This window comes from Musca vetustissima, unplaced genomic scaffold (genome assembly GCF_032173495.1).
Source record: "Musca vetustissima isolate MV318-11 ecotype Yass unplaced genomic scaffold, APGP_CSIRO_Mvet_v1 utg177128, whole genome shotgun sequence".
NCBI lineage: Eukaryota > Metazoa > Arthropoda > Insecta > Diptera > Muscidae > Musca > Musca vetustissima.
Window position 1 is genome coordinate 1 of NW_026889743.1, and position 12,887 is coordinate 12,887.

The 12,887-nt window shown below is 35.7% G+C and overlaps 1 protein-coding gene across 1 annotated transcript; it reads right to left on the bottom strand.

The window, feature by feature from the left end:
* Positions 1 to 9,947: 9,947 nt before the first annotated feature.
* LOC133337364 (putative uncharacterized protein DDB_G0282129) lies at positions 9,948 to 12,843 on the bottom strand (the record flags this gene model as incomplete). Its single annotated transcript, XM_061545594.1, has 3 exons — positions 12,565 to 12,843; positions 11,295 to 12,336; positions 9,948 to 11,174 (listed from the first exon to the last, which is right to left on the bottom strand). Coding segments are annotated over exons 1-3 (2,548 nt in total), but the record flags the coding sequence as incomplete, so codon positions are not given.
* Between the last annotated feature and the right edge of the window lie 44 nt (positions 12,844 to 12,887).

Below are 12,887 nucleotides of genomic sequence, written 5' to 3' on the forward strand. Positions count from 1 at the left end.
ATGGCTATACAAAATTTCCATTTCATTTCAATTTTTTGTTTTGTTTATACAATTAAATGTTTTTTTTTTATTTGTGGCGAAATAAATTGCCATCAGCACCAGTTCCCGTCTATATGTCGTTCTGTCTGCCTGTCTTCTGGCTGCCAATTTTAATGAGTTCTTCGTGTGTTTAGCTGAACGCTTATAACCCCAATTTTTCGGTGTTTTTTTTTATTCTCCCTCCCAAACGATAATTACTCTTAAGAAACAGGCATGTGAAATAGAGTATATTTTGTTCTGCTCTAGTTTTTTGTAAACAAAAACAATATTTATTTGGATTTTGGAATTTTGTAAGGGAGTAGGAGGAGAGATTTTCCCCAGAGAAGTTCGATTTTGTGGAGAGGGAACAGGGAACATCTTAAACTTTAATTATAAACAAGGAAAAAGGGTTAAGTTCGGCCGGGCCGAACTTTGGATACCCTCCACCATAGATATACTGACAGGTACTAGAAATGAAAATATAGGGAACATACCAAAAAGTGGACCTATACCGACATGTCTAAAAACGGATTATGTAAACCATAATACAAATTTCAGAAATTGATAATTCAAATTCGAAGATGGGGAATATCGGTCCACTCCTTCTGAAACCTCCACACAGGGGCTAGGTCTAAATGCGGCTATAGTACATTATCGAACCTTCTAATTTCTTTTATCTCGCTATCCTCCGCAGGTGAAATGATTACAATAGAGTCTTAGAACCAAACTCAAAACGCGGAACAAATCAGATAACTATTTTAATATAAAAAGAGGGGGTTATATGGGGACTACCCCAAAAAGGGGGCGAACATTAATAATGTTTGGTAGAGAGATTTGTTACCATATACAACTACAAAATACCAAATTGCAGCAAATTCGGTTGAAAAACGCGCTCAAGAACCCCAAAATACCGAAAATTGGGGGTACCCTTATATGGGGGATATTCGAAAAAATGGACCTATATTCATATTCATTGTGGAGAGATTTGGTACCTATTAAGAACTCAAAATACTAAATTACAGCTAATTCGGCGGAAAAATACGATCAAAACCGCCAAAATACTGAAAATTGGGAGGTACCGTATATGGGGGCTACCAGAAAAAGTGGACCTATATTTATAATTTTTTGTGGAGACATTTAGGACCCAATAAGAACTCAATGTAGCACATTTTCGTCGAATTCGGCTGAAAAACGCGCTCAAGAACCCCAAAATACCGAAAATTGGGGGGAACCCTTATATGGGGGCTACCCGAAAAAATGGACCTATATACATAATTTTTTGTAGAGAGATTTGGTACCTATTAAGAACTCAAAATAATAAATTACAGCCAATTCGGTGGAAAAATACGACCAAAACCCCCAAAATACTGAAAATTAGAAGGTACCGTTATATGGCGGCTACCAGAAAATATGGACCTATACTTATAATTTTTTGTGGAGACATTTAGTATCCAATAAGAACCCAATGTACCAAATTTCAGCGAATTCGGCTGAAAAACGCGCTCATGAACCACAAAATACCGAAAATTGGGAGTTACTGTTATATGGGAGCTATGCCTAAACGTGGACCGATATATCCCATCTTCGAACTTGACCTGCCTGCAGACAAAAGACAACCCTATGCAAAATTTCAGCTCCCTATCTCAATTCCTTCAGAAGATAGCGTGATTACAACAGACGGACAAACGGACATGGCTAGATCGTCGTAGAATTTTACCCTGATCAAGAATATATATACTTTATAGGGTCGGAAATGAATATTTCGATGAGTTACAAACGGAATGACAAAATTAATATACCCTCCATACTAAGGTAGAGGGTATAAAAAACGAGTAAGGAAAGTTCAAATTCGGAAGGGACCGACTATATGATACCTTTCACCACCTAGGGACGAAAATATATATGGGAGCTATATCTTAATCTGTACAGATTTTCACGAAACTTAACACACATAATTTTAGACTCCGTCTAGTACTCTGTGCCAAATTTCATACACATCGAAAGATATATAGGTACTTTGTTGCACCATTTACATAAAATCGGACGAAAGTACATATGAGAGCTATATCTAAATCTGAACCGATTTTCACGAAACTTACCAAACATCATTCTAGAGTCAATTCATTTCGCCATACCAAATTTCGTGCAAATCGAAAGATATATAGAGAGATTGGTGCGCCATTTCTATTAAATCCGACGAAAATATATATGGGATCTATATCTAAATCTGAATCGATTTTTACGAAACTTACCGCTCATCATTCTAGACTCAATTCATTACGCTATGCCAAATTTCGTGCAAATCGAAAGATATATAAGAACTTTGTTGCACCATTTCTATTAAATCCGACGAAAATATATATGGGATCTATATCTAAATCTGAATCGATTTTCACGAAACTTACCACTCATCATTCTAGACTCAATTCATTACGCTATGCCAAATTTCGTGAAAATCGAAAGATATATAAGAACTTTGTTGCACCATTTCTATTAAATCCGACGAAAATATATATGGGAGCTATATCGAAATCTGAACCGATTTTCACGAATTTTAGCACACATCATTCTAGAGTCTATTCATTACGCTATGCCTAATTTCGTGCAAATCGAAAGATATATAGGGACTTTGGTGCACCATTTCTATTATGTGGTGAAGGGTATAAAAATTGATTTTTTTAATTTCTTAATAGGGTACTCTTAAAGACCTTCCCTTTAGATTAACCCACGAATTTGTTTTCATATTTTATATAAAAATCTATGGCCTTAAAAATTCCTCCCCCTAAATGTATGCTCTCTTTAATGTCTACAACCAAAATCCCCACAAGTACACACTGCTACTTTTTTCAAACACTTTAATATGGCCTACTTTTAGGCGTTTGCCTTTAATTTGTTTGTTTACCCAAAATGAGGTTTCGCCTATCCAAAATCATATCAAACGCACATTTTTCTGGAAATTTCCGCCTTTAAAGAGGTTTCCTTTTTGCAGCGAAAGAAACACATACATACACACACATATAGCTTTGATTAAATTTCTCATGGTTGTTAGGCTTGTGGCGCCTTTGCCTGGTTGGGATTGTGGTTGAAACAATTCCTGGAAATAAATTTAAGCTGGTGGCCTGGTTATGCACACGCACACACACACATATATACCAAAACACAACACAATTTGTTAATAATTAATTATTTTGTTCCTAGAAAAATGTTTCAAGTTTTTTTTTTTTTTTTTTTTGAAAGGAGAAAATTTTGTTGACTAACTCCTAGGCGTTTTATGTAGCCTACATGATAAGAAGAAGATGGGAATTTAAAAATCCTCTTAATATGAATAACTTATGATATTAGATCACCAATAAGACTTCTTATTAGAATCCTACCCTCGATGATAAGAATATGGAAATTTAAAAGTCATTTCAATAAGAATGTCCTATGGTATTAGATTAAGAATAATACTTCTTATTAGAATCTGCCTAGGTTCTCATATTAGAAGGCCAATAATTTTTCAAAATGTTGTTGCCTAACTTCCAGGCGTTTTACATAACCTCGATTTTAAGAAAATGGGATTTTAAAAGTCCTCTTAATAAGAATACCTTATGGTATTAGATCGCCAATAAGACTTCTTATTAGAAACCCACCAAGTCCTCATATATGAAGGCCAATAAATTTTCAAATTTAAAGACCAAAACCTAGTCTTATTAACAACAACATACCAGGTCTTCTTATCAGAATGCTACTAGGTTTTCATATTCAAAGGCCACTAAGTCTAATAAGAATACTTGTTTGATATTCTAAAAGAATATCTATTGGCTTTCTAAGGAAAAAAAATACATTGTCCTTTAATAGAGGATCTCCTATTCCTACGAAAATCTACTGGCCTTCATAATATGATGACATTACAGGTAGCATTTAAAAAGAAATCTCAAATAAGAAAACCTAATGACAATCTAATAAGAAGACTTGATAGATTTTCTTATTCAAAGATCACTAGGTCTCCTATAAAAACCGCACTTTGTCTATGTATTAGGAAGCTCCTAAAACTTCTAAGTAGCATTCTAATACGAAATCTCAAATAAGAAAACCTAATGACAATCTAATAAGAAGACTTGATAGGTTTTCTTAATCAAATCTCACTAGATCTTCATATAAGAACCTTCATTTGTCTATGTAATAGGAAGCTCCTAAAACTTCTGGGCCTCTAGGTATTAGGCCCGAAGGGTTTCTTATTAGAATGCCACCATGAGTTCTTATTAGAACGTCACATCGTTTTCGTATAAGACATCCACTAGGTTTTCCAAGTAGACGACAAATGTAGACATTTTCAAATAGTACAAACAAATCTCCAAGAACTAATCATTTTAGCAGGTTGGTATCAACGGAGAAAATATTCCCCACTAGAAGTCACGTTTCCCAAGAAGTCTGGATATTACACCTATATAGCTATAACACCTCAAACAAATTCAAATAAATAATGAGGACATTTTTTGTTGCAACATTTTCTTACACTTTCCCATTTATGCCAATAACTGCCAAAATACCTCAGATTAGAGGGTGCGGGTCAATGAAGAAGACATTCCCCACAAAATTTCATTACAGGTCATCGACCAAATCGAGTCAGAATATTAGATGTATATGACAATAACACCTCAAACAAATCGAACTATATAATGAAGACATTTTTTGTCGCAAAGATTTCCTACACTTTCCCGTTTATGCTAATATCTCCCCAAATACCCCCGATTAGGGAATTGGTGTCAAGGGAAAAAATATTCCCCACACAATTTTACTAGAGGTCACCGAACACATCAAGTCGATATATTGCATATATATAGCAATAACATACATAAAAAATCAGGGTATATATAAAAAGACCTCTTTTGTTAAATTGTTTTTCAGAGCTTTCCGTTTTTGCTTATATCTTCGTAAATATTTCAGTTAGGGGGATGAATTCAAGGAAGAAAAAAATCGACACAAAATTTCAATATGGGTCACCGAACAAAAAGCTCAAGGCATAGTATATATACTGATAAAATACCAAAACAAATTAATATAATAAAAAATTAAATATGTGTGGAATATATTTTTTTACTTTTCCAAATTTCGTCAATATCACCCCAGATATTTCAGTTAGGAAGTTGGTGAAGAAAATATTCTCCACAAAATTTCACTATGGGTCATTGACCAAAATAAATCCAAAAATAGGATTTATTTTGGTCAATACCAATAAAATACCAAAACAAATTGGAATGAAAGACTATTTTTTCGAAAAAAAATAAATTCACCCTTTTCCCAATGTGGCCAATATCTCCCCAAAATATTCCAGTTAGTGAGTTGATGTAAAGGGAGGAAATATTCTACATCAAATTACACTATGGGTACCGCACAAATTAAATAAATCGAAATATAAGATACTATTAAAAATAAAATACCAAAACAAATTGGAATGAAAAATTATTTTTCGAAAAAAAAATTACCATTTTCCGAATTTTATTGAAATCTTTCTGAATATTTTATTTTATTTAGATAGTATTAATGGAGAGCATGTTCTCCATCAAATTCCACATAGGTCACGGACCATAAGAAATCGCCATTCAAGTTATATAAAATACCAAAACAAATTAGAATGAAAGACTATTTTTTCGAAAAATTAATAATTTTAACATTTTTCTAATTTGGCTGAAATCTCCTATAATTTCTAATTTTACATGAATGGAACTAATGGAGAAAATGTACTCCACAAAATTTCACTATGGGTCACCGATCAAAAGAAATGGACATATATGTTATATATGGCAATAAAATATCAAAACAAAATGGGATGAAAGAGTATTATTTCGAAAAAAAATAATAATTTTACCATTATCCGATTTTTGTCAAAATCTGCTTGAATACTTGATTTTAGATGGTAGGTACTAATGGATAAAATATTTTCCATAAAATTTCACTATCAGCCTTATTCTAAATGTCAATTCCATGTGAATTTACTCGCTCTTTCCCTTCGCCTTATTCTGAACAACATTTTCCAGTGAATTTTTTCCCATTCTCGCTTTCGCCTTATTCTGAATGAAGTTCGAAAGCGAAAAAATCCGCTTTGGCGAAAAATTAGGTATTCTGAATTACAGATGAGATGAAATTTTGTGCGAAATTTTTCGCTAATAAATTTAAGGGGAGTTGACTACAAAAACATAAGTAATAACTATTTTTATGAAAAATATTTACACAATACTTATTCTATGACGATTTAGAATATTATAAATGATAGTAAGCAAATTTTTAACTGGAAAACAGCCAATAAAATGCCATTGGAAATCCTATTGATAACGATGCATGCTGAACCAAGTATTGCCAAAGAATGTATGAAGGTAATAAGGAATATTTAAGTCGAGTTTGATGCATTTTGGAGGCGAAATACAGACAAGAAAAAAATTTTAAAAATTATGGAAAAACCAAATTTGCCTGATGAGCCGCTTAAGAGTGAAAAACTGATATAAAAATTATGAAAGAACAAAAAATATTTTTTTTTTCAAAATTATCGTGTGCATGATTTGAAGGAAGAAATAAAGGAGTAGGAGCAAATCATAACATAACTGACCACTTTAAGAATTTTGGGAGATAAAATATCAAAATTAAATAAAAAGGCACACAATTATGTAGTGAAATAATAAACTGTGAATTAATTAATTAAATCGCAGATTTCTTCCTATTATTCGTTGTGTTTTTGCCATCATAAAAAAATGTTCTTTTATTTGTAATCTATTGTAGTTGTTGCAACAAATTGAATCAAAACAATGAACAGCTGTTTCACATGCCATATTGTAGGTTGCCATATTTTCAAACTTTAATTTATTTTCTTTTAATTACAAAGCATTTATACAGCGGATTCTTGATATTTCACATTTGTATTGCTATAAAGTTTAAATAACAATAAAAAGTAACAATTTTTAATAACAAAAATCAATAAATAATATATTGAAAAATATTACACAATTAAATTACAATATGGCCACACACAGCGCAACTTAATTTACGATATGGCAACACGAATCTTTTTTTCAACCACCATTTTCGAAAACTCGAATCTGCATCTCGCATTTTTTGCGTCTCCCTATTCATTCAGAATAAGGCGAGAATGTGAAAGCGAAAAATTTTTTATATGCGAGATATCTCCCAGCGAATATCCAGAATAAGGCTGTATGGGTCACCGACTAAAAGAAATCGCCAAATCGGTTATAAATGACAATAAAATAGCAAATCAATTTGGTATGAAGAACAATTTTTTTCGAAAAAATAATAATTTTACCCTTTTCCGAATTTTGCCGAAATCTTCTTGAATATTTTATTTTAGATGGAAGGTCCTAATGTAGAAAATGTTCTCCATCAAATTTCACTATGGGTCGCCGAACAAAATAACTACGTAAATACAATATAAAACCAGTAAGGAAAGTAGTAAAGTCGGACGGGACCGACTATATGATACCCTTCACCACTATGGGTATATTAAACAGGACTATTAGCATGAACTTGAATGAAATAAAATATGTGATATTTATCTAAATGTGAATCTACGTAGATCTATCCATAAAGTATGTAAATCGACTTCAAACAAATATAAATAGGTCATCCGTTGGGCTATGTATGTACTTCTAGAAAACGAAACTACATAATTCTATGCTCAATTTTGTACGTTGTGCAAAATTTGATGTCAAACTGACTAACATGAGGAGTTTGATGCGCAATTTACTTGAAATCGGGCCAAATATTAAGCGATTTCAAACAAACTTGTCACAGGATACGTTATACTAATTTCAGAACGTTTTGTTCCTATTGGTTCCTTGGTGCGTCAAGTACTTAAAATCAAACTATAATAAAATTGAGCTATATCTAAATGTGGACCGATTTTCACGAAACAACGCAGACATCAATCTAGGCTCAATTCAGTACGTTATGCCAAATTTCGTGCAAATCGAAAGATATATAGGGACTTTGGGGTACAATTTACATGAAATCGGACGAAACTATATATGGGAGCTATATCTAAATCTGGACCGATTTTCACAAAACTTTACATACATCATTCTAGACTTAAGTGATTAGGCTGTACCAAATTTCGTGCAAATCGAAAGATATATAGGGACTTTGGGGCACCATTTACATGAAATCGGACGAAACTATAAGTGGGAGCTGTATAGAAATCTGGACTGATTTTCATAAAACTTGGCAGACATCCTTCTAGGCTCAATTAAGTACGTTATGCCAAATTTCGTGCAAATCGAAAGATATATAGGGACTTTGGGGTACCATTTACATGAAATCGGACGAAACTATATATGGGAGCTATATCTAAATCTGAACCGATTTCCACGAAACTTTACATACATCATTCTAGACCTAAATGAATAGGCTGTACCAAATTTCGTGCAAATCGAAAGATATATAGGGACTTTGGGGCACCATTTACATGAAATCAGACGAAACTATATATGGGAGATATATCTAAATCAGGACCGATTTTCATGAAACTTGGCAGACATCATTCTAGGCTCAATTCAGTACGTTATGCCAAATTTCGTGGAAATCGAATGATATATAGGGACTTTGGGGCACCATTTACATGAAATCGGACGAAACTATATATGGGAGCTATATCTAAATCTGGACCGATTTTCTCTAAACTTGGCAGAAATCACTCTAGGCTTAATTCAGTACGTTATGCCAAATTTCGTGCAAATTAAAAGATATATAGGGACTTTGGGGCACCATTTACATGAAATCGGACGAACCTATATATGGGAGCTATATCTAAATCTGGACCGATTTTCACGAAACTTAACAGACATTATTATAGACCTAAATGATTAGCCAGTACCAAATATCGTGCAAATCGAAAGATATATAGGGACCGTTTACATTAAATCGGTTAAATATATATATGGGAGCTATATCTAACCGATTTTTCCCAATTTCAATAGGGTTCGTCCTTGGGCCGAATAAGTGACCTGTGCCAAATTTCATCCAATTCGGATCATAAATGCGACCTGTACTTTGTTTACAATTTAACATCGACAGACAGACGGACGGACGGATATGCATAAATCGACTTAGAAAGTGATTCTATGCATATTCTCAAAAGGAACCATGGGTCTATCTCGATTATTTTTGCCTGTTACAAACATATGCACAAAGACATAATACCCTGTACCACAGTGTGGTGAAGGGTATAATCAAATAAAATATTGAAACAAATTTGCTTAAATTAAACACAACAGTTTGAAGTGAATATAGATTTTTCCATTTAAATATACAAAATTTTATATTTTTAATACAAAAACAAATATTTTGTACAAATAAAACTCATGTTTTTCTTTTAGTAAAAATTATATATTATATTTAAATTTATTGCCAAAAAAAGAAAAAAAAAACAAAATTAAACATATTTACATTATTTTCTGTTTGTGTTTTGATTTTTTTCTTATTTTTACTCTTACAACTAGAACTAGTATATATGAGCTATGAATACCTTTTCATTTTCCTAAGGGATTACAATGTGTTTTTTTGTAGTATAAAAAAAATTAAAAACAAAAAATATACGGAACTTTTTTCGAAAAAGTTCCATTGTGTGAGAAAACATAACAAGTTATGGAGGGGGATGTTGGAGAGGCTGGGTTACGTGTTAATTATCATGCTTATGGGATGTATGGGGGAGAGGGAGACAGAAGAGAGAGGTTGGGGGATAGATGAGATGAGCGATTATGGGAATTTGGGTTATGGTTTATGGTTTTAAAACTACGCCTGCGTAACTATATATACATCACCATTATTACTAACAACTTCCGTCATGGTCATTGTAGATATTGTGGGGGGTGAAGACGATGAATTGTTGTTGTTGTGGTTCAAATTTAAATTCGAGTTTTGATTTTGATTATCGGAAACACCACCCGCTCCACCTCCTCCACCATGTCCGGTAATTTGAAAATGATCTTCCAGTGTTTCAATATCATAGAAGACGGTATTACATTCCCCACATTTGTATCGCGGTATATCCGCACAATTGGCATGTTTACGTTCGATGTGCGATTTCAAAGTCATGGCAGTGGAAAAATGTTTACGACAATTGTCCACAGCACAACAATAGGAACGCTGTTGATGTGTCTGCCGATGACGATAGAGTATGGCTTTCGATTTGAAAGCCTTATTGCAAATGTGACAGGTGGGTACCTTCCCTGCCGATTGATGAGTTTTCATGTGCATGCGTAACATCCCCGGGCCCTTGAAACTCTTGTGACATATTTCACATTGTGGTTGTTTCTTGCAATTGGCCCGAATCCAATTTGAATGTTGATGCATGTGGTTCTGCAGACCCTTAAATTGTTTAAATTCTTTTTGACATAAATTGCACTTGTAACGTCCCGTAGCCAAAATGGTGGTTTGTTGGTTAATAAATTCTGCAATGAGTTTGGAATCAATTTCGAAATCATCATCCTGCCCGGCGGCCTGGGCTATGGAACAGGCGGTGGCTTGTAATTGTCGGGAGTTGGCCAAGGAGCGATTGGAATTATTGTTGTTGGAGGTGTTGGAATTTGAGTTGTTGCCACCACGCCTGGATTTTGTTTTTGTGGCCGAGGAGGAGTTTGCGACAGGTGAGGCATCTAGGGAATTGTGATTGGAGGAGCAGGAGGAGTTACTAATTTTATTATTAAATTGTTGCTGTTGTTGTTGCTGCTGTTGCGCCTGCGCCTGTTGCATCTCCGTTTCATTGGCATCACACGCGGCCTGGAAAACAGCATTTACCTCCGCCTCCTCCATGGCTTCAACATCATCCACATCATCAATGCAACCACCCTCCACAACAGTGTAATGGGCCAGGGAATTATCCTCATGATAGATATTCGCCTCATCGTCCTCATCATCTAACATCTGATGATGATGCTGTTCCTCCATCTCCTGTTCATGGGTGGTGCTAATAAATTCCGAACCATTTGATGTTTCCAATAGCATGGTGCCATCATCCTGTAAGATTTCCTCTTCCATGTGGATTTCTTCAATAATATCATCCTCTTCGTCGAGTTCATCTTCCCCATCATCATCAATGACTTCCTGAACGACGACATCGGGTAAAATTAGGCCTTGATGATGGTGTTGTTGTTGCTGATGGGATGTGGTCACTGTAACATCTTCCAAATATTCCATTTCAACATTTTGTTGTAATAATTGATGATGGTGATGTTGTTGGTGGTGCTGATGGATCTGCAGCTGCTGATCATCCTCCACCACAATTGTTTCACAAATTTGATCCCGCTCATTTGAATGGTGTAGAACATGATTATTGCTCTGCTCATCCCCCATGTGACCACCACCACCATCCAAATCTTCCTCCTGCTGATCCCCCTCCTCATCATCGATTAGATGCTGTTCCGTTTGTTCCATAAGAGCCTCCTCATCCATTATGGTTAGATGATCATCTTCCAGGATCGCAGTGGCATTACCACCATTACTTAGGGTATGGGTAGTTATCACATTACCCCCACCTGTAGTACCACCTCCCACCGCCGTCAAGGTCCGCTGGGGTACAATTTGTACCAATTGCAGAATCTGTTGGCCATTGGGTTGTTGTATCAATTGCAGGGTCTGACCACTGGTGGTTTGTATTAATTGGGCGGGGGCAAATTGGGGTTGTTGTAACTGTGGAGGGGCGGGGGTGGTGTGATGGAGCAGATGATTGGCGGGATTACCGCTAATTATTTGGGTCAATTGGGGTGGTCCACCGGAATTACCACCACCATTTGTGGCCAACAACTGGGTGGTGGTGGTTATTATCTGACCATTTGGCAGGACAATTTGTTGAGGCAGGACATTACTGTTGTGGTTGTTGTTGGACGAGGAGGATATTGGCAATAATTGTGGTGGATTTGTGTTGAGCAAGGTCTGGGTGGTCAAACGTGGCTGGTGGCTGAGGGTGTTGTTGTTATTGTTATTACCGCTATGTTGTTGTAAAGTCAGAGTGCCGTTGTTCTCATTTAAACTTATAGTGGTCTGGGGTAAGATGTGCTGTTGCTGTTGTTGCTGAAGGGCAGGTGTTGAAATGTTGTTTTGCTGCTGCTGCTGAATTTGGGCAAACTTCTTGGCTGCGGGTTGGGATTTTTTTACGGAAGATTTCCGTTTAACGGTGGTTGAGGAGGAGGCGGAAGAGGTGGTGTTGGAGCTTGTGGTGGCTGAGTGCATTAGCAATTGCTGCGGAGGCTGCTGCTGAGGACGATGTTGATTATGTATCAACAGGGACTGTTGTACAGGTTTCTTATCCTCCTCTTGGTGGACCGGGGTGGACGACTGGGGTTTCGTTTGGAGAACCAAATGCAATTGCTGATGTTGTTGTTGCGGCTGCTGCTGCTTTAAAGATTGTTTTTTCTGTTGCTGTGCGGGTATTTGTTGTTGTTGGGCCATCCGTAACAACAGATCCTCTTGCTGCTGCTGTTGTTGTTGCATTTTCAGTAGCTGCTGTTGTTGTTGCTGTTGCAGCAATAACTTTTGCTGTTGTTGCAATTCAAATAATTTCGCCTGGCTCTGCTGTAATTTAAGGCCTTGGATTTCATCGAGAACAACACGGGTCGTTGTGGTGGTCGATGATGTACTTTGATGGTGTTGTTGTTGCTGTGTCACCTGTTGGATAGTCTGTTGATGAGGCTGATGTTGTTGTTGCTGCTGTTGTTGTTGTTGCGGAGCCACTGTTTGTTGTATCCTCACACTTTCAATTTGTGGCTTCTCGTCGACCATCACTCGAACCGTTATGGATTTGATATATTCTCTTAGTTCTTTATCGCTGCGCTCGACCTGCATTTTAAATGCATGACAGCGTGAAACGGCATGCACACATTGGACAC